Source organism: Amblyomma maculatum, chromosome 1 (assembly GCF_055883805.1).
Source record: "Amblyomma maculatum isolate TAMU_Amacu chromosome 1, ASM5588380v1, whole genome shotgun sequence".
NCBI lineage: Eukaryota > Metazoa > Arthropoda > Arachnida > Ixodida > Ixodidae > Amblyomma > Amblyomma maculatum.
This window is the reverse complement of record NC_139344.1, coordinates 398,120,533-398,140,360: the sequence shown is the minus strand read 5'-3', so window position 1 is coordinate 398,140,360 and position 19,828 is coordinate 398,120,533. Positions and strand designations below refer to the sequence as shown.

General features: G+C 45.1%; 2 protein-coding genes across 3 annotated transcripts; one reads left to right on the top strand and one right to left on the bottom strand.

Annotated features, from left to right (window-relative positions):
* Window positions 1-1,414: 1,414 nt before the first annotated feature.
* Window positions 1,415-6,858, top strand: LOC146208674 (interleukin-1 receptor-associated kinase 4-like). Of its 2 annotated transcripts, XM_084595905.1 has the most exons (10): window positions 1,415-1,505; window positions 1,585-1,896; window positions 1,953-2,113; window positions 2,179-2,271; window positions 3,119-3,353; window positions 3,420-3,534; window positions 3,617-3,726; window positions 4,279-4,516; window positions 5,192-5,344; window positions 5,419-6,858. In XM_084595905.1, the coding sequence occupies exons 2-10, from the start codon at window positions 1,694-1,696 to the stop codon at window positions 5,470-5,472; spliced, it is 1,362 nt and encodes a 453-aa protein (XP_084452031.1). In that variant the 5' UTR covers window positions 1,415-1,505; window positions 1,585-1,693; the 3' UTR covers window positions 5,473-6,858. The 2 variants fall into 2 exon arrangements, with proteins under 2 accessions (XP_084452031.1, XP_084452030.1); XM_084595904.1 differs by having other exon boundaries at window positions 1,429-1,896.
* Arf4 (ADP-ribosylation factor 2) lies at window positions 6,531-19,704 on the bottom strand. The gene is made up of 4 exons (XM_084595907.1): window positions 19,482-19,704; window positions 18,424-18,614; window positions 15,817-16,014; window positions 6,531-7,690 (listed from the first exon to the last, which is right to left on the bottom strand). The coding sequence occupies exons 1-4, from the start codon at window positions 19,546-19,548 to the stop codon at window positions 7,601-7,603; spliced, it is 546 nt and encodes a 181-aa protein (XP_084452033.1). The 5' UTR covers window positions 19,549-19,704; the 3' UTR covers window positions 6,531-7,600.
* Between the last annotated feature and the right edge of the window lie 124 nt (window positions 19,705-19,828).

Sequence of the window (19,828 nt, the reverse complement as noted above, 5' to 3'; positions counted from 1 at the left end):
AGCTGGGTTTCGCAAGGGCAGAGGAACTAGAGACCAAATTGCCAACCTTCGTTGGATCATGGAAAAAGCAAGAGAGTTCCAGAAACCCATCTACTTCTGCTTTATTGATTATGCGAAAGCGTTTGACTGCGTAGATCACAGCAGATTGTGGCAAGCTCTCCAAGAGATGGGAGTTCCAATTCACCTCATCTTTCTCCTCAGGAACCTGTATGAAGGGCAAGAGGCCACAGTCAGAACTGGGCATGGTCTTACTGATTGGTTTCCGATTGAGAAAGGAGTGAGGCAAGGCTGCATACTGTCGCCCTGCCTATTTAACCTATATGCAGAGTGCATCATGAGGAAGGCCGGTCTGGACGAGTCTTCAGCTGGAGTGAAGATTGCTGGAAAACGTATCAACAACCTTAGATATGCGGATGATACCACTTTAATGGCAGAAAGTGAAGTGGAACCCAAGAGACTTCTGATGCACGTACAAGAAGAGAGTGAGAAGTTTGGGCTTAAACTGAACATTAAAAAGACAAAGATCATGGCGTCTTGCCCTATCAAGTCCTGGAGCATCAATGGACAAGAAGTGGAAGCTGTGACAGATTTTCTCTTCTTTGGCTCCAAGATTACCTCGGAAGGAGACTGCAGCCATGAAATTGGGAGACGCCTGCTTCTGGGAAGGAGAGCAATGGTTATTCTTGACCGCCTAGTAAAGAGCAGATACATTAGTATGCCAACCAAGATCCGCATAACTCGTGCTATGGTCTTTCCAGTTGTGATGCATGGATGCGAGAGTTGGACTGTGAAAAAGGCTGACCGCCGAAGAATTGACGCGTTTGAATTGTGGTGCTGGCGACGACTCTTGAGAGTTCCTTGGACTGCCAGAAGACCAAATCAGTCGATATTGTCGATCATAAACCCTGACTGCTCATTGGAGGGTCAAATTCTAAAGTTAAAGTTCAGCTACTTTGGTCATCTGATGAGAAGAGAGGAGTCACTGGAGAAAGATTTGATGTTGGGAAAGGTTGAGGGTCGCCGGAGAAGGGGTAGGCAGCGAACGCGATGGTTAGATGGCATCCTCGAGGCACTGCAGAAGAAGTTATGTGATGTTAGGAAGATAGTGAGAGACCGGAAAGCGTGGCGTGACATGGTCCATAGGGTCACGAAGAGTCGGACACGACTGAACGACTGAACTGAACTGAACTTCTACGACTGCGCCGACTGCATTGCTACACCTACACTTGTAAATTCGCGCGCACGTTTGACGTTGAGGATAGCTTTTGATTGCAGCGCCACAACATTTTCAGTAAGTTCAGTTACAGTAAAAATGTTCTTTATCAAAGTATCCATTCTTGTAAAAACAAATTAATTGGCACAGCTTGGAAAGTGGGCATTCTTTTAAGGTTCTCAATTTGTGTCACGTGACACAAATTTGCCGTCCGTGACGTAATAATCGCGCAACAAAACAGCCCGCCGCATGCACTTGACACACGATCAAACTTCGTGAACTCGTTCCGAAAGTAAGTACACTATCGCCCTTAAATAACCTAGTCAGCTTCGAAATTCATTAGCTTTCATTATCAATCTTTGAAACTGCAGAAATACTACAGAGCGGCAGTAACTTTATGCGTATTCAATAAAAAACAAGCCATGTTTCACCGGCGAAAGTGAAGGACGGTCGGCAGTGGAACCGTGGAACGTGGAAAGTATGTTGTTGCAAGAAGTGGCAAATCAGTTTACCAACACAACGCGGGATGTGAGCTCAAGCACAGAGCTCCGGTTTTTGCCGGACCATGCACGTTTGCGGCTGACGACTGTACTGGATGCTGGAGATGGGTGGAGAAAAATTCTGCACCTGATCACTCACCCAGATGACTGTGGCAGGATGCTGTTCAACGCTGATCACGCAAGGTAAGTATTTTTGTACACAACTTTTCGCCGTTCTTACTGACCTGACATGCGTGCAGGGTCCTAGAGAACTACACGAGAGGCAGTCGCAGCGACGAAATATTGAAGACTTGGAGCACAACCGGACGCAATCGACCAAGAATATCGGATCTGGTAGAGTTGTTGAAGCAGGCAGAGCTCCACAGAGCAGCTTCGATCGTCGAAGTAGAAGTACTGCAGCGTAAGGATCGTTAACTTTGGAACATATCCACCATTTGTCGAAGCTAACGCAATCGAAATCTGCAGAGGCGCCTGGCGATGATGAAGCCATCGTCGATGACCTCCTGGACGAGCCCGACCTGGGGCCGCCTCCTCCTGTGCCTTCCGAAAACTGTAATGGTAAGCGTTACGGCCGTCAGCTGCCGGCTGTGCAAGCTAATTGCAATGCTTTGGAGAACTGGTTGTAAAGAAGCAAACGAGACGATTGCACATTCATACAGTGAAAGAGAGAAAAAAGCTGGATCATAAAAAAAAGAAAAAAAATCTTCCTTGCACTGTTTGCAAGCTAGCTTTCCACTGCATTTATCTGCTTTATAGCAAGTGCGTTATTTTGTGCTATATAAGTGAACAATGCAGCAAGCTATATCACATGAATTGTTGCAGTTCATTTCAAGGAACAATAATGGACCTTCCTGTTTAACCGCAATGCTACTCCGTCAACTATACTTGGCCGGAAACAAATAAGTGAAGTTCGCATTCAGTATTCAGACTAACCCATTGTTCAGCTTAACAGTTATATTGCACTCTGCTTCACAAGGCTATCGATTTTGCTACTAGTTTCATGTTTGTGTTGTTTGAGTGCTGTATTGAATTCATGTTCTTGAAAACGTTGGGAGCAGCGAGATTTAACTTTGTCGATTAAGTCTGCCTGACAGCTTTTGTACTATCAGATCACACTGCAAGTGATTTCTATTCACGTTTGTACATTTGAGATGTGGTCAGCCCTGTATAACAAGGACAACATATTTTCTCTCAGTTTATTTTCTCCACCTAAGACCTGAACATGCTTCATTCTAGCCACCTTTCCATTTCCAGCATAAGCCGGTGCTCTCCTCTGCATCAGTTCTAACCATTCGTTCAGTGTGGCATGCATAGAGTTAGATACTGCCGGTTGTCATTTAGCCCAGCTTCCTGTCTTAAATTGTTTTCACAGCTCCTGCCTTGAGTTTGTGTGTCCATTTTTCAGATGATGGAACAGATGATATTATCAATGAGGCACCCCGATTCAGGTACGACTTCTTGGAACAAGCTACTGGCAACTTCTCCGATGTGCCGGTATCTGAAGGGGGCTCCAAAATCGGGGAAGGAGCCTTTGGAGTGGTCTACAAGGGCACATTACCCAATGGCACTGTGGTCGCCGTGAAGCGCATGAGGGAATCCCTTCCAGAACAGTTTCTTGCTGAAGTGAGATTGCTACAAAGGTGAGAGGTTCAGGCTTTTCTGCTTTCCTGCTATATTCATGACAGTGCAGAAACGTTTGTTCCCAGACATTCTCACCCAAACTTGCTGCCTCTCATTGGAATCTGCTATGACTCGGTGAACAGCTGCCTAGTGTATCAGTTCATGGAGTTGGGTTCCTTACAGTCATGCCTTGCGAGAGAAGTATGTGCCCTTTTTCTTGAAAGTGTTTTTTGCGTACTGTTTTGCACATCACTTACACAGCTGGCCTGCCTATCGTTTACAGAACTGCCCTATGTACTGGAAAAGGCGTATAAGCATACTGACGGAGGTTGCTGCAGCCATACATTTTCTGCATACTCGCTCACCATGTCTGATCCATAGGGATATAAAAAGGTACGCTGAACAGTTACGATCATGTGCTGAATATGTGCTCTATGCTACGAGTCGGGAACCGGAGTTGATTCTATGCCTACGTGAAGGCACCCCCTAAACATTTTAGATGCATCATAAAGGCAGCTTTTTTTTCCTTTGCCTTTTCAAGATATGCAGGCCACATCATCACTTCAGCAGCTGGCACATCGCTGAACAGTGTATGTTGCTTATAGGCATTTCTCAGTTTTTTTGCATACTAAGAGTGTTCTACTTATTATTCTTTGCAAGTGTATGCAAGTCAACAATCTACAGCCAACATTCTAACTTCACTTCATTCCGAGAGTAGTCAACGCATTCTCTGCCCCAAAGATGGAACGTATATAATGAATAGCGATGAATGGTTGAAGTTATAGAAGGGGCAACCCTGTGCGTTGCTGAGATCCTTCTACAACCGTTAGCACATTGGTGTGATTACATCTTTTCTAGTGATTGCAACTGTCTTTTGCACCCAGAGAAATATGTGGGAACACGAGTGTGTCACTGTGAACTGTCGTTATTAATTTCTTTTTACAGCGCAAACATACTTTTGGACAGAAATTGGACAGCCAAGCTGGGTGACTTCGGACTGACGCGGCAGTTATCCGGGAATAATACCACAAGAACAGAGATTGTTGTTGGCACAACTGTCTACATGGCACCAGAGGCCTTCAATGGTACCATCTCGACCAAGATGGACACCTTCAGCTTTGGCGTAGTGATCATGGAGGTGCTGACTGGCCTGCCACCATATACAAATGAGAGGGGAGACATAGTAAGTCTGCACAGCATTTGTCAATAGCACCAATGGAATGTCAGAATGCATGTTCTGCGTTTTTAAATAGCAGAATAGGCATTGAAGCAGTTTTTTTTTTTGTTGTTGTTGTTGAAGTTATTTTGGATGTATGGAGGGAGCATGAGGTCCGCAGTTATCACACAGCTGGTTCAGAGTTACCTCTATGTGGCAGTTACCACCTCCTTTTCCTTCAGCTCACAAAAATAAAAGGCTGCACATAGTTTTTGTTTCCTTTCGTGCAAATCAACCATTTGCTGCATTTATGTAACCTCCATTTTTTCTGCTATCCAGTTTATCATCGCAACACAGTTTGATATCCTGTAAACTGCTACTGGCATGTTTGCAATCCATTTCCTGGCTGCTCTTAAAATTTGTAGTCTCCATGCGGAGAAGGTGAACATCGGCCTTCTGTCCCCTTCATGATTGATGCCCTTCTTGAGCTTGTCAGTGCCTGCAGCAACAGGCAGCGAACCTGTCCCAGTTTTATTTTTCTCACATGTAACTTTTCTTATAGCTTTCAAATAAAGTACAGCAACTTTGCACCATGTAAATGCCAGAAATGTTCCCGTTAATGCGAGAGCACTTACAGAGTGCTTGCTTGGCACGTTAACAGCATCACTTTGTCGTAACGTAATGCTATAAACTATTTTACAGCAAACTTACCTGAAGGAGGAATATCCTGGTAACATCACCCCAGTTCTTGATACCTCAGCCGGCGTGTGGGATCCAGTACTGGCACACAAGGTGTACGAGATTGGCGAAATGTGTGTCGTATTGGACAGGAGACACCGTCCGAACATGCAGCCAGTAAGATTCAAGCTGTTTTTTTGTTGGGCCCGCATCACCACTGCCGTGGTGTGAACTGAAATGTCCTTTTTCAGGTTTACGCAGAGCTACAGAAGCTGAACAACGCACTCAATGGCCCTACAAGCTGAGCTTCATGTAGAACCTCATTTCTGCACGTGTTGGTCATTGTTGGAAGTAAGACTTCATTCAATGCAGTGCCATTGTTATATATGCTTGTCAGTTTTCATGTTTGCAAAACAGTGGTGGTCCCAGGGATACAAGCGATACAATACAAGGAAGCCCTTTACCCCAGGGCCCACCCTGGGGTAAAGGGCTTCCTTGTAAAAAAAAAAAAAAAAAAAAAAGGGGGAACTTCTTTGCCTTAGTTGTACAAAAATGCTTGGTACTGTGTCGTTGGACAATAAACAGATGTTTTGTAATAACTCATTCTTTATGTTAACGGTTATGCGAGAAAGGTATAATCATTTGATATTTATGCAACAATGTTATAATTTGGATGATAGTGCCAGTCATGGAAGTGCAAAAGTAGCTTAAGTGAAAAAACACCAGAGGCACGTTTTCTTAACATAGGCAATTTATACAAGTATGCTGTTTTCCATAGACACTCATTTCTGAAAAGAATCAGTTGCTTGGCACCAGGAAAGCATGTCTACAGCTGCCAGAAGAAAATATGGAACATGGATCTTGCAGAGCCTACTGACACATTTATGCTTGTTACTGGTAATTTTTGCCCCAAGCAACTAAAGGCAAACATTTTTTACTAAAATGCCTGTCAGAGATAAAAAATTGCTGCATTAGCTACTCATAGTTTACAGGCCAAGGCACCTAGAAATATTGCCATGAAGCCTTGAAATCTATTTGTTGCTGTTGCAGCACGATGTCATGCAAGATGTGCAGAGACGTATCGGGAATCATTCCAACTATTCTCACCAGTTTCCAAAACATTCTAGGTTGTGTTAGCCACCCTTTTGTTTTATCTAGATGTTTCTGCGATGACTAAGTTGAGCACCAAGTGAACCAGGCATTAAACAACTTACGAGCAAATTTATCGCCAACACCGAGTCGCTTAGCTTGAGGGTGCAAGCGAGCCCAATAAAGAGTCAAGTGGTGGCAACCGCTCCGCATAGGACCACCACTGGTGCAAACGCTCGAGTCACTACCATGAGGAGAAAAAAAGAGCAAGACATTTTCAGCCTATACTTTATTACATGACTTGTCAGGCCTAGGCAACATGACTTCATCAAATTAAAACACCTCAATTCAACCAAAGAAAAGTGCAGTTATCACAGGTGCCGAAGACATGTTTTCTTTTTGCATCACCACGTTCAACGTGGCAGAAATTCAGAAACCTATCAATCTGTCCTTCCCCTAAATTTTATCTTTTTTTTTTATTTTTATGACGCTGTGTAGGCATGTGAAGTTTTGATATGCCACAATGTGACAGACGTTCATTCCAATGCCCACAACAGTCAAGTCAGGTTGGTCCCACAAATGCCCGACAGATCAAGTACAAACAAACCAAAATGCATCCCCTGCCAAGAAGTATGTACAAGTAGTAGGAACACACACACAAATAGGACACACACGCACAATCTAGGTGGAGAGGTTCAATGCCATCAAAAAACAGCACCGGAAAGAGTAAACTAGAATTTCTTAACATGACTAACTTTTTGGTTTGCTTTCCCCTGCACGCCCGTACCAAGTACAAAAGACGAAAACGCAAATTGCACATCGCCAACAACCGTTGCTTAAAGGTTTGGGCATGCAGTTGCTTGAAAGCAGCGCCGCAACAGATTTGCACCCATCTGTGTTACCATGCGTGCAACCCCCCCCCCCCCCCCCTTCGCCTTTTCAGGACAATTTTCTTTTTTTCAAGTTCAGTACCCCCGTGATAGAAGAGCGATAATTTATTCCTGCCCACGCACAATGAAACCTGGGAGAGAAGGGGATGCCATGCATGTGAAAATAGCACGTGCTCAAGAACAGCCCACGTCAATGCTGCCTGTTTCTAGGCATAAATAATGAAGAGAAAAAAAAAAAAAAATGTCCACAGGCAGCACCACCTTTAAAACTGATGGCCTTGGTGGCCTCCCATCTGTTGGCCCTCTCCAGGTCTTTATAGTGTGTGGTAGGCTCCGTCCCAATGGCAGCGCTGTTCTGTTTTTTTTCCCCTCCCCTTGCGAAGTGTTCGCTGTCTTCTTCAGGAAAAAATGGTGGCTGTTGCCGCTCCAGACGCTCTTCACTCGCCACGCGCAGTTACTTTGCTTTGGAGAGCTCGCAGGAAAGCCAGTCAAGACCTTCGTAAAGGCCGTTCCCTTGTGTTGCACAGGTTGACTGGATGTACCACTGGAAAACAGACAAACAGCGCACGTAAACTCGGACGCATTCACATGCACAAACATCGAGCATAAGAAAAAAAACAATCTAGGAGGCACTTAAGATGGCTTAGATGCAATAAGGCGGAAACCTTTTTATTTTTATTGTTTTTATTTCATTCTTCTTTTCTTTTGTATGCCTTTTGGCTATTGATTACCCAATGTTTAGATAAGTTAGCCAATGCTGGCTTGCTTTGTGGCTGCTACATTAGATTCTGGATTGTTTTCAGACCTTTCTGGATTGACTTCTGGCTACTGATTGCCCAATGTTTAAATACTTTAACCAATTTAGCCAATGTTGGCTTATGTGGCTACTGTTGGATAGGCCATGGATCTGTTCTTGGCACATTTCTTCGGGCGCCACTCACGAGCTAAAAAAGGCTTTCGCCTTAATACCGTTTCGCACAAAAGCATTGAAAAGGCCTCTGAACCAAGAGTATATCGATTTCGGCAGGCACCTGACTGCTGCTACACAGGCAACTGCTCCCCAGCCATCAACGTGCATCAAGCCATTGAAGCAGCATGAAACACTTTATTATAAAGAGTTCAAAGGCCTTCGAGCTTACAGCAACGCTGGGGAATAAAACTGTAGTATTAGTAGGCAAAAAATTATAGAAATTGAAAATATACTAATTATTTTGTAGCAAGAAAAGGACAGAAAAAGGCTGGACCACAAAATGCTACTGCAAGCATAATACAATTGTCAGCTGCACACAAACAGCAGACACTGGCTTTCTAAAAAAAAAAAATGAATTTCTAGAGTTAACATTATACTAATAAACAAATGAATAAAAGTTGTTACTTGGGCTGACTGCTGGCACACCCAACAAATTATTGGCATGGACAATGGCAACAAATCACATGAATGGGAGGCTATGGAACCTCTCGACAGCGCTCAAGTTTTCCATGTACCATGTATGACTCCCTCGAGTTAACTGCAATTGATAAGCCTTGGGGGCTCATGACCCAACGGCCATTTCAATCAGTATTTCAGAAAGCATAGGAAGCCATAACCTGCAAGCACAGCTATACATTAAAGTCTATGACAATCCAACACTGAATATCTACATAATGCAAAAGAAAAGAGTGCCGTAACATTACAAGTCCTCAGTTAAGCATCATACGACACTGCCAAACTAAAAATGGGTTTTGAATCGCCATCTTCACAACCTTCAAGGCCTGTGAACAAATGCATTATCAGCAGTCGAAACAGAGAACTGTGTGTGTGTGTCCCTGCGTTGTAAGCTATTAAGTGGCTACATTGTAAAAGCAAACGATAAAACTATGAACTACTATCCAAAAGCTGACAATTAAAAATTCGATAGAGGCAAAGCAAGCACTGGCTAAAAATTATGGATGTTTTAAGATACCCTCTATCCAGTATGAAAAACTGCTCACAATTTTGTTGTGCAGTTCCTAAAACACACGCCTTGGAAGCTGGTCGCGTCTGCATATAAGGCCTTCATTCTAAAGAAAATTTCAAGTATGCTCTTGAAGGCACAGCACCAGCAGATCCAACTGCCACTCCATTAAACAGAATGCTAAACATCAGCGCAGTCATTCCGCGAATGCTGCCCAGACAGCACAACTTGTTTATAATGATATTGAGAAAACCTGAAAATCCAATCATTATAACCGATTATCATTATATCTGGACCAGCCCAGAAAAAAAAAAAAAAAAAAAAAATATTTTCCATGCATGTAGGCTTGCCTACTTACTAGCGATGCGGGCTGAACAACGCTAATCATCCTAAAGAGCACTGAAGACTTTATTACAGTATACATCAATAGCCATAAAATAACTTAGGCATACTTAAACAAGTTGGAAATTCGCGCTCGCTTGAGCAGCAGCTGAAGCTTGACAATCGCTGTGAGCATCGCTTCCAGTAGTGAGTACGCTGGCGGCAGTCCTTTTACCAAAACATGCACGAAACCGATTAGCGACTCGATGAACCAAAGAACATCCCAAGCCTTGATGATCGATAAAATCGTAGAGTGCGAATGTCCATATTTTTTCGCGAGGCTTCTAACCTTGAAATCCTGACTAAAATCCCGATGAATCTGCCGTGTTATATTGCTAGCTATCACGCCGCCAGTCAATGTGGTCACCATCTTCCACAGACCCAGAATCTGCGATGGCGATGACAATATGGCCACAGCATCCTTTGCGTGGCTGCGATTGCAATGATGATAGTGCTTATTTCTGTCTGTTTTCGCCGCATATGTCGAGTTTTCACGTCATTGTCTTCTTAATATTTTCTTTTATTGAATAGTCAGTCACATTTTCATAGCAAATACCTACCGGATGCCAATAAAGCTATCGTTGTATCCGATGTACCGCCGATAATCAATCGTTATATCTGGTTTATTTTTGCATAGGGGCAATGGGTAAAATAATGATACACCTCAAGAATTAGATCGTTATAAGCGATATAAAGCTATATCCGGTATCATAAATGGACTGCCCTGTAGTTGCACATAAGAGTATTTCAAGACCAGGTTACACTTGAAATGGGTGCGTATATCCCACGACATGTTATCTGTGCCACTCTGTCCTCTTGCGCTGCAACGCGCATGTTTGCAGACTGATGATTTCTTCATCTCCTTCTTTGAAAGGAGACCAGGCATTCTCCACAAGCAAACATGTCAGACTAGGTGAAACTTTCCAAGATGTGGTTAAGTTGTGCAAAAGAACACGCACAGGATGTGCGCAAACTGACAATTTATTGAATGATTTCCAACACATATTAGAAGCCATGAAATGACACAGGGCGATGCATAAGTACAAATATCCATAACACTTCTTAGATAACACGGCAGATCCTTGCAGTATACCTTCCCAAAAAATGCTACTTAACACTTGTACGGCATTGTGGCTTCTCTTGTTCATGAAGTACACTTAAATAATAGCTCTTGCACTTCATTCTAACCTCAGTCATCTTTCTTTTAATAGTATTCACAGATCTGGCAATGGCTTAGACGAAATAGGCTATGTTCCCATCAGTGCGCGGTCTGGCCAACATACCGTATAAACGCGTGTAAGGTCCGCACCCCCTATTTCCCGAAGCAAATATATATATATAAATAAGAAAATCCGTCTAAGGGCCGCACCCAAACTTTCTACAATAGATGCCGGAATAGCCTTCAAAATGCACGCGCACATGAGCTTCCAGATGCCGCCCACGGATGGCGCCCAAAATAGCGGGCCATCATCATCATATTTTCTCTGTGCCGCGAGCTTCCGCAATCGATATTGGCATCGCCAGCCCCGGCTAAACTCGCCCGGCTACAGTGTTGTAGAGGGCGGGCTTTGATCATGAGACTGCCAAAAGCACGAGAATAGTGGTTGCATTGTTGGCGTGGTCACACGCCATAGTTGCTCTTGTGTGCTGTCTCCTTTATTTTTTAATTGCCGTCGAGCATTGTCATTCTAGGACGATGGGCAAACATGTAGCTACACGGCAGGCATTAAACTAAAAGTAGTGGAGCTCGGAGTCTGAAGACTCTGCGAGTGACAAGTGAATGGTAAATAAAGGTCACACATTCACTGATTAGTCTGTCCTTTCTTGAAAAAAAAAAAAAAAAGAAAATGGCCGATTTGAATAGTTAATCAAATATGAAGTAGGTGCGTAAAACCGCTTACAACCGTTATACCTTTCATGCATTACCACACACATCTTCGATTTACACTCTCTCCAATATCTTCCCTCAGCTCACGCAAAAGGTGGCCAGCAGTCACAAAGGCAAACAGCGCCGACGGTTGCGCTTTCAAAACAAACAACACACAAACCTAAGGCCCAAGCCTTCCGATCGCTGCCCTTGGTCGGTTGCGCGCGGGCGGCGGTTTCAAAGGGACGTATGCCCAGGCGTCTTCCCAAGAAGACACCGACAGCAGCTCCCTCGGCAGCGCATTCTCCCCAGCCCATGTTTCGCCACGATTTATGGCCTCCGCGCCCTTTCCCCTCAAACTGAGAGACAGCAGTTAGTGCAGAACCCACAACCACTGCGCTTACGTTGTGCTTTTTAACTGCTCTGGCTTGCCTCCTTCGCGGCACGGTCGAAGCGCGACTTTTCCGAGAATCGGAACGGACCGAACTGCTGGCGTCGCCCGTTTCCATGTGTTCCTACACCTCTTCCGAAGTGCGACCGCCTGCGCGACCGTCATAAATAAACTTGGCCGCCCCTTCGGAATCCCCCCCACGAAAGTGGACCCACAGCTTCGGACAGACACCGACGAAACCCGTGATTGCGGTTAGTAGTGCTACGCACTAAAAAAGTTTTTTGTATGTGCGTGTATGTGCCCGCACCCTGAAAATCGGCCCTCGAATCTAAAAAAAAAAAAAGTGAGGCCTTTACACGCATTTATACGGTATGTTTTTCCACAAGTTCGTGCTATCTCGCAGACTACTCTGGCAGCAAATTCCATAGAAGGCCTGGCATGCATTTTTCCTGTCGCCAGTTTCCTTACTTGTCTGACACCTTATGCACACGTAGATCACAGCCGGTGTAACCTTGCCTCACAGCCCTTTGCCGTGCTTTGCCCTTCATCTTTTGCAGTTTCAGCCACTGCCGCCGTATCATGCACGAAGCCGGCCGAAAACAAGCCTGCCTACTTGGTCACGAAAGCTCCCCCGCATTCTGTGCGTGCACAACTTCAAGAAAGCAGATCCCAGGCACAGAGCAGCAATTTCCTTCAAGTCAGCCAAATAGCGCTGCTGATCTTTCTAGGCTCTGGGAAAATACAGCCAGTGAACACATTAGCAAGCTAGCAGAGATAAGCCTGCTGCTGAAACATTAACATTAAGTTAGAACATTTATCATGCTGCCTAAGCAGACCTAAAACCTTATTCAACATAGTGCGTTGCTTTTTGAACAGAACTGAAGTGTCATCCATTAACTCAAAACGTTTGGAAAGTTCGAAAGATGTTTCGGATCGCCTGGAACACAGGCAGTTAATCCGGGTTGCATTTCCAGTGAATGACGAAGATCTTTCCCAATTTATACACAGCATGCAGACTTATTCACATCGGTGAAGACGTGACTGTCCGCTGCCGACTGCCCTTGGCGGTACTAAGTTTCAAGTTTTTAGGTTACGTGAATTACTTTTTAGTTCTGCTTAAAGGCGGGGACACATGTCCGAAAAGCGAGTGCGATCCGCTCCGGCGCGCCGCGTCTGGACGAGTCCGATCCAGCAAACCGGCGCTCGCCGCCCGCGTCCAACCAGGCAGATGTCTCCGGCAGTCCGCATGCGAAGCGACGCTCTGGCGGGTGGCTGCAGCCAATGCGAGCGCGAACAGCGGCGACGTCACGGTGGCGTAGGGGTGCTGTGCGGTGGAGCGCCTCTCGGCTCCACCGTCGATGTGCTGCCGAGCGGACGACGCGGACGCGCCAGCCGCTGAAAAACCCTTCAGTATTGTTTCTTCGTGCACATAAAAAGTCACTAAATACAGGTCTGTCAACTACAAGTAAATTGTGAAGATCGCCGGCCAATAATGAAGTGCTGCTACGAGTGATAATTGCGACACAAGCGAGTTTGTACGCACAACCACTGCTGCTGCCCGGTCGATCGCCAAACAACTGATCGCTCCGCTGCCGAATGCGCCGCTCAAATCGAGCTTATGATTCTATTATAAGATGGCTTTCTCAGTCCGCTGGTGATGAAATTCGAACCTTTATTACAGTGTTGGCCCATCCCGAACCGCGGTCCGCTGCCTCTTCAGTATGACACCGGCTAGGCCTAGCGACAACTAGGGCAAGCACGAATCTGTGGAGTTCATCGCTTAGCACGTCCGCGGGTGGCATCGTTGCCGAAAGCTTCGTACGTGTGCAGGCATGCTGTTGCTGCATGAGTACAGTAGACAATCCTTCTGATAACATCGCTGTTTTGTCATTTCTTGTACGAGCGTGAATTCATGTGAAGTTTATCAAGTCAAGCAGTCTTCGGTCTCCACTGCGCGGTGACACCGACTGTGGGCGGAGCTTGAGGGAGCTCGCTCACCGGACGCACGGTGCTCCATGTGTCCCGGCTGGCACTGCGGCAGCAGTTCGCATGCGGCGTCCGCTGCGGCATACCGGTCAAGCTTTCGCACATGTGTCTCCTGCTTAACATCACACTATGATGTGCCAGGACATGATGGACAATGGGCCTGCGGTGTTCACAGCACCATACTGACTGAAGTTAGTGGCAAATAAGCCAAGGAAAGTGGTGGTTGCAACAAAGAGCATGCCAGGCCCTGCGTGAAACGTGTTGCTGCAGTCATCTTCGAGACTCCGCTAACTTGTGGAAAAACATGCAGACTGGACGCTACACGAACAAGTGTAGAGGGGAGCACGATCATCATTACCAAAGCAGAAGGGCCTCCAATTTGCCCAAGCATTGCCAGACATGCGAAGAGTGTCTGTCACGGCTGAATGAGATTGAAATTCTAGCAGGGCAGGAGCCGTAATAACAACGGACACGATAATAATGAACATATACAGCATGAAGAAAAAAAGCTGCAACTACATCAGCGATACTCAGCAGATGTGTTATGCATGGGTGAGGTAGTTGTCCGATTGGTTGTCCAGAAGTGTTACTGCTTCAAGGATGCCAGCTATATTACAAGCTACAAGCTATACAAGCTACTCGATGCCTGTAAATATACACTGAAAATCATCCTTCGGCCCGCACTGTTTCACCGTACAGCACAATAAGAATACAAACGCAACAGCTGCCTCGGTGCCATTTCACCTGCACTCTCGGTAAGAACAAAATTCACTAATCGCTAGAAATGTTCACATGAAGAGCGAAATAAGCAACAACGTGCTACCTGGACTGCTTCCATTGAACCTCTTGGTAGAAAAATGGTTTGCCAGGAAACTGGATATAACAAAGGAAATGGCTATTCCTCTTAAAATCACCGATAGAAGCCCATTTGCAGTTAAACATCGATATAACGAACAGGGCTATTACGAATTGTTAGCTACATTGAACCCCTTATCAAATACTGTTCGCAAGTGTATGCACTTTATATCCAACTCTGTTGGCTATAAAACAAAAATACTGAACTTCCCAGTACCCACAACAGCCACCTCCGATGGCAGGCATGCGATGAGGCTTTGCCTCACTGCACAAGGATTAGTGGTGGCGAGGCAAGCGTCAAAGCCAACGTTCAAAATTTTATCTTGCATTTGTACTTATCTGCACATGCGGACAGTAGCGCGGAAAGTGTGTACAGAGGGTTGATAGCCAGCTAACAGTATGTGCTTACGCCTCTCATCGACTAAGCCCTGGAAACAGTGACTGCCACCTAGCAGCAACCATCCTGTGCTCATGCTGGCTGTCACAAAGGTGATAAAAATGGCGATAGCATTCTCTCTCGCGTAACATTTTTTATGTGGCATGGCTGTAAAGTAGAAAAGCCACTTTCGCAGTCGCTTAATCTGTTGCTGTTGCATGCTGGTGGCGCTGCGCAGAACTCAAATACACAGCCTGTTGTGCTAAGCTGCCCTATGCTAGGTAGCCTTGGTGGTTGCCGAACTCCTTGCTACGCTCAGATCGCTCGCTGTGAGCAGTACGTAAACCTTCCTTTTGGACAATGTGGTCACGCTGTTCGGTCGTTAAACGACGCATCTGGTGTGGTGTAGGGTACAAACATTCTGTTGGTTTCACCGTGCCAAGATTCACGACAGTGGTGATCAGAAGGAGATCATAACCGAAGTCTACTGGATGCGTCACGTGCAAGAAACAAACAGCAGAAAATTTTGGCAGAGTTCTGAGCACCAACTAATGCCGCTGCCCATAGTGTGAAAAGAACAAGAAAGCAAGCAAGAGCTTCTTGAGTCTGTTCAAAGGACACATTCAAACAGTATTTCTTTGTCTTTTGGTCGGGTGCACCAACTCTACACAAAGCGCAGTTGTAATGCAGCAAGGTGTCGTACCAAGCGTGCTTGCACATTGTACACTACTGCACACCACTGCAGCTGTGAGGCTCACTGCCCATCAGACAGTACTAGGAAAGCTGTATACAAGTGCATACATATACTTTCATTTAGGAAGCTGTGTACAGTAAAGGAGTGCACTTAAGGAGACATAAGAGCAAATTCAGGGATACCCACCCTTCGGTTCCTCAGCTGGTTCAGGCACAGTTTTTCAGTGAGCTCAGAAGCAGCCATGGCGTTCGGCAGGTCTTGCTTGTTGGCAAACACCAGCAGGACAGCATCTCGTAGCTCGTCTTCACCCAGCATTTTCTGAAGTTCATCCTGTGCCTCCTGAATTCGTTCCCGATCATTGCTATCCACAACAAAGATGAGGCCCTGTAAAAGAAAGATGGGCAATTCAATTTCCACAAAGAAAAAATGCTCGCATGACCCATCACTACGGCTGTCACTGGTTGTCTCAACACTCTCAAAATGATCCCCTGAGACGAGCATGCCAATCCTTTCGCTGTCAGGCGTGACTAGATGGAACACTTCTCCCAATGGTGGTAGCTAAGACATACCATGCATTTCAGCTTCACTAAGGGATGCTGTGTTTTATGTCACGTGTCCACTAGTTCAAATGATTGTGTTTCAATTTTTTACATGGCAGCAGACTTTTTGCTGCTTGCACTTTCCTGTTCAGTGTTCACACCACTTTAATTTTTCATGCAGACTACAATTAGGTTGCTTCCTCTGCTCTTTGGATATATAATATCATATCAATATCATTATCAATAACAGCACTGTCAATGGCAGTGCCAATCACTGTCAAGCCTTCTATGAAAGCGCTGCCAAATAAACACTGGCACTTCTCAAATCACACAAAAATTTGCTGCTTTAGCGAGTAGAGGCAGTAATCTACCAAGTTTACTGGACCGCGTGCAAATTTATTAACACACAAAGAAACAACCGAAATATGAGGCCAAGCCCTAAAGGCAACCACTCTCATACAGGGTTGTTTCAGCTCTGCACAGTATTCAGCTGTGGCATATTAAGAGCACATAAATTGTGCAGAAATTCTGACCACCAGCATAAAAACATTGTGTCTTACTGCCAAAATAGTAGCGCTGCACTTCCTTTTTACACATTAGCCAACATGTGGGATGATAAATGCGTCAGAGGTCGACAGAGTTCCACAGGGAATGCGAAAGTAGCAGACAGCCCTTCAAGTGAACAGCTCAAACCGTCAATGTAACAGCAGTGCAAAGTATACAAGATAGCGAATTTCAAACTAACAACTATGACAAATGCTGAATAAACAACCACAGGCCAACAGCAGCACACTGTTGACAAAATATCAAATATCGCAGATGGCCTCCTTATTCCTTCAAGGCCACAAGAATCAAAGAAGGTGGCAGCGGTTTAACGAGTATCTAATGGCTCCATCAAAGAAGAATGCGATGTGACGTTCTTGTGTTCCATGAGCAAAGCTGCAGTAGACCTTTGACACTAACAGATGAAAAGGTGAAAGCTTTTAGCTTCAACAGCAGCAATGCTTTGTAAACTACACTTCTTTCATATCCATACAAGATGACATTAAATCCAGACTTCTAGAGTGTAGAAATGCACCTCAATACTTGCCAAAACTTAAGAAAGCTGAACGTACATAGTGGAGGGCTCCGGAAATATACACCGCCTGAGCTTCATTAATGTGCACTGCCATTGCATAGTACACGGGCGCCTTGCTTCTTGCCCACATCAAAAAATGGCCCCAGTGGTCGGGAGCCTTGGGACCAGAAGTTGACAGCCCTGACCACTGAACTACTGCATCAGGGCGCGTGCGAGCACACATGTCCAGAGCGTTCGAGTGATGTGATGTAAACCAAATTAGGTGAAATTTTAAAAGAAATGCTTACTAAGGTGCTCGCTCAAACATTTTGTATATATTGCTGTTCTAGAGTGAAACTTATTTCTCGAACGCACTACCAGATAACTTTTACTTCCTCCCCTATGCAGCAAGCCATTCGAGCAATTTAGACAGGTGTGCTCACCTTTTACCATATTAAAGGACACAGCTACATCATAGCAAACCTTGCGCGTCAAACGCCTTACGAAATAGCCTTGTAGAGACGAGCCTTCTTGGCAACTGAACTAACTAGTTGTAGCACAAGGGGTTTTTTTTTTGTTTGTTTTCAATTTCAAGACATGAAAAGGCTGAAGTGAAAGTTGCAAGGAAGCAGCCTGTCAACATCTCGATTTCAACATAGCAACGGCTTAAATGAGCAGCACAGTCATGATTACAAATGAAATGCAAAATCAAATTGAACATATTTAGACAAATTCAAGAGCCAGCTGACAAACACAAAAACATATGAAAAATGACATGTCAAATTGGAAATACAAGTACAAAAATAGCATATGCAATGCAAAAACATATATACAATATATATGCTGTTTTAAACGCGCATGAGAACATGTAGCCTTTATAACACCGTACCCACTACACCGTGCGGAGTACCACACGTCATCAAACTAAGAAACAAAAAAATGCCTAGATTCCCCCCTCACAAACGTGGTTCGCGCGCGGTGATCGTCGGAGCGCTGAAACACGGCTTCCCCGCTTGGCCACTCCCACACTGCTTCCCTCGGTTTTTCGCAACGAGCACGGTCACTCAGCTGGTATACAAGGGCAGCTAAGGTGCTTTGAGAGCCGGAAACAACCACTCAAAATCAAACTATCAGCTCGAAACATAGCCCCAAGCAAACGCACTGACGAAGTTAGATGCGGGCACTACTGCGACTCACCTGCGTGTTCTGAAAGTAGTGTCTCCACAGCGGTCTGATCTTGTCTTGCCCTCCGACATCCCAGACAGTGAAGCAGATGTTTTTGTACTCTACAGTCTCAACATTGAAACCGATGGTAGGAATGGTTGTCACTATTTCACCAAGCTTGAGCTTGTACAAGATGGTCGTCTTCCCCGCAGCATCGAGACCGACTGCGAAACAATGAGTGACGCAGCGGGCATTACACACTGTTGCTCGAATCGCTTCAACAGATTTCTGTGAAGTCCATAGCACTGCAGAGAAGCTTGAAGCACGACATAGACACCTCAATACTATCGGGTCTTGAATATTTGGGGGCTGGGATTTAAAGAATTCCTATGCAAAATCTACTACCCCATTCGGGCTGAAATAACGTTCACAAAGTAGCAAAAGATGGTCTACGTTATCTGATAAGTGATTAAACATCGGTACTTGCCTAGATTTCTCGAAATCGAGAAAAAACTGCTCTCGGTGGCGTGCACAATTTTCGCAGAAGACAGTCGAAAAGCTATTTTAACATGGTGCGTCATCTGTCGGGCAGCGAGGCAAGCGCGCCAACGGTCGGGATGGAGCTTGTCTCACTGCTCGACAGATGGCGCATCATGTTCAAATAGCTTTTCGACTGTCTTCTGCGAAAATTGTGCACGCCACCGAGAGCAGTTTTTTCTCGATTTCGAGAAATCTAGGCAAGTACCGATGTTTAATCACTTATCAGATAACGTAGACCATCTTTTGCTACTTTGTGAACGTTATTTCAGCCCGAATGGGGTAGTAGATTTTGCATAGGAATTCTTTAAATCCCAGCCCCCAAATATTCAAGACCCGATACATTCATTCAGAGGATAGAGCATTCACCGGCACGCGCAATACCGAAGCAGCCTGATTAGGAAACGAGTTTCAGAGTAAGCCCCTTCGCCGAACGCGAGCCACAAATAAATGCTTGAAGGAACAGCACTGCCAATACGGTAAAAATGCTAGCTAACATCAAGAGCACAGAAAAACATTGAACCGCTTAGGCTTAGTGCGGGAATGGTACTCACCCATTAGTATACGAACTTGCCTCTTGCCGAAAAGACGCGTAAACAGAGATGATATCGTAAGTCCCATGGCTGTTCGAAATCCTGGATGGCCGTGTGCACTTCACACAAAACACACCACAATTAATAAGGCAATCGCTCGAGGTTTTGATGCAAATCGTTCGTTGCCACGTCTCGGGTGGTGGGCAAAGCGAACGACGCAAGTGTGACGTCATGCGAGAGAGCCTTCAACTTTCTCTAGAATAAAACAACCTGCAATGCTTTAGCGGCGCTGCATGTCAGTGCAGCCATAATATATTCGCAATCATAAACTAATTAAATAATTATTCTCTAGGAGCTTAAATGTTCAT

Excerpts from the sequence above, each read along its gene's own strand:
- Arf4 (XM_084595907.1), bottom strand. The coding sequence starts at position 19,548 with ATGGGACTTACGATATCATCTCTGTTTACGCGTCTTTTCGGCAAGAGG. Across the intron at positions 18,615-19,481 it reads GCAAGTTCGTATACTAATGG|TCGGTCTCGATGCTGCGGGG; the intron begins GTGAGTACCATT and ends ATTGTTTCGCAG. Across the intron at positions 7,691-15,816 it reads ACCAGCTGAGGAACCGAAGG|TGGTACATCCAGTCAACCTG; the intron begins GTGGGTATCCCT and ends TCTGTTTTCCAG.
- LOC146208674 (XM_084595905.1), top strand. The coding sequence starts at position 1,694 with ATGTTGTTGCAAGAAGTGGCAAATCAGTTTACCAACACAACGCGGGAT. Across the intron at positions 2,114-2,178 it reads CGAAGTAGAAGTACTGCAGC|AGGCGCCTGGCGATGATGAA; the intron begins GTAAGGATCGTT and ends CGAAATCTGCAG. Across the intron at positions 5,345-5,418 it reads ACCGTCCGAACATGCAGCCA|GTTTACGCAGAGCTACAGAA; the intron begins GTAAGATTCAAG and ends GTCCTTTTTCAG.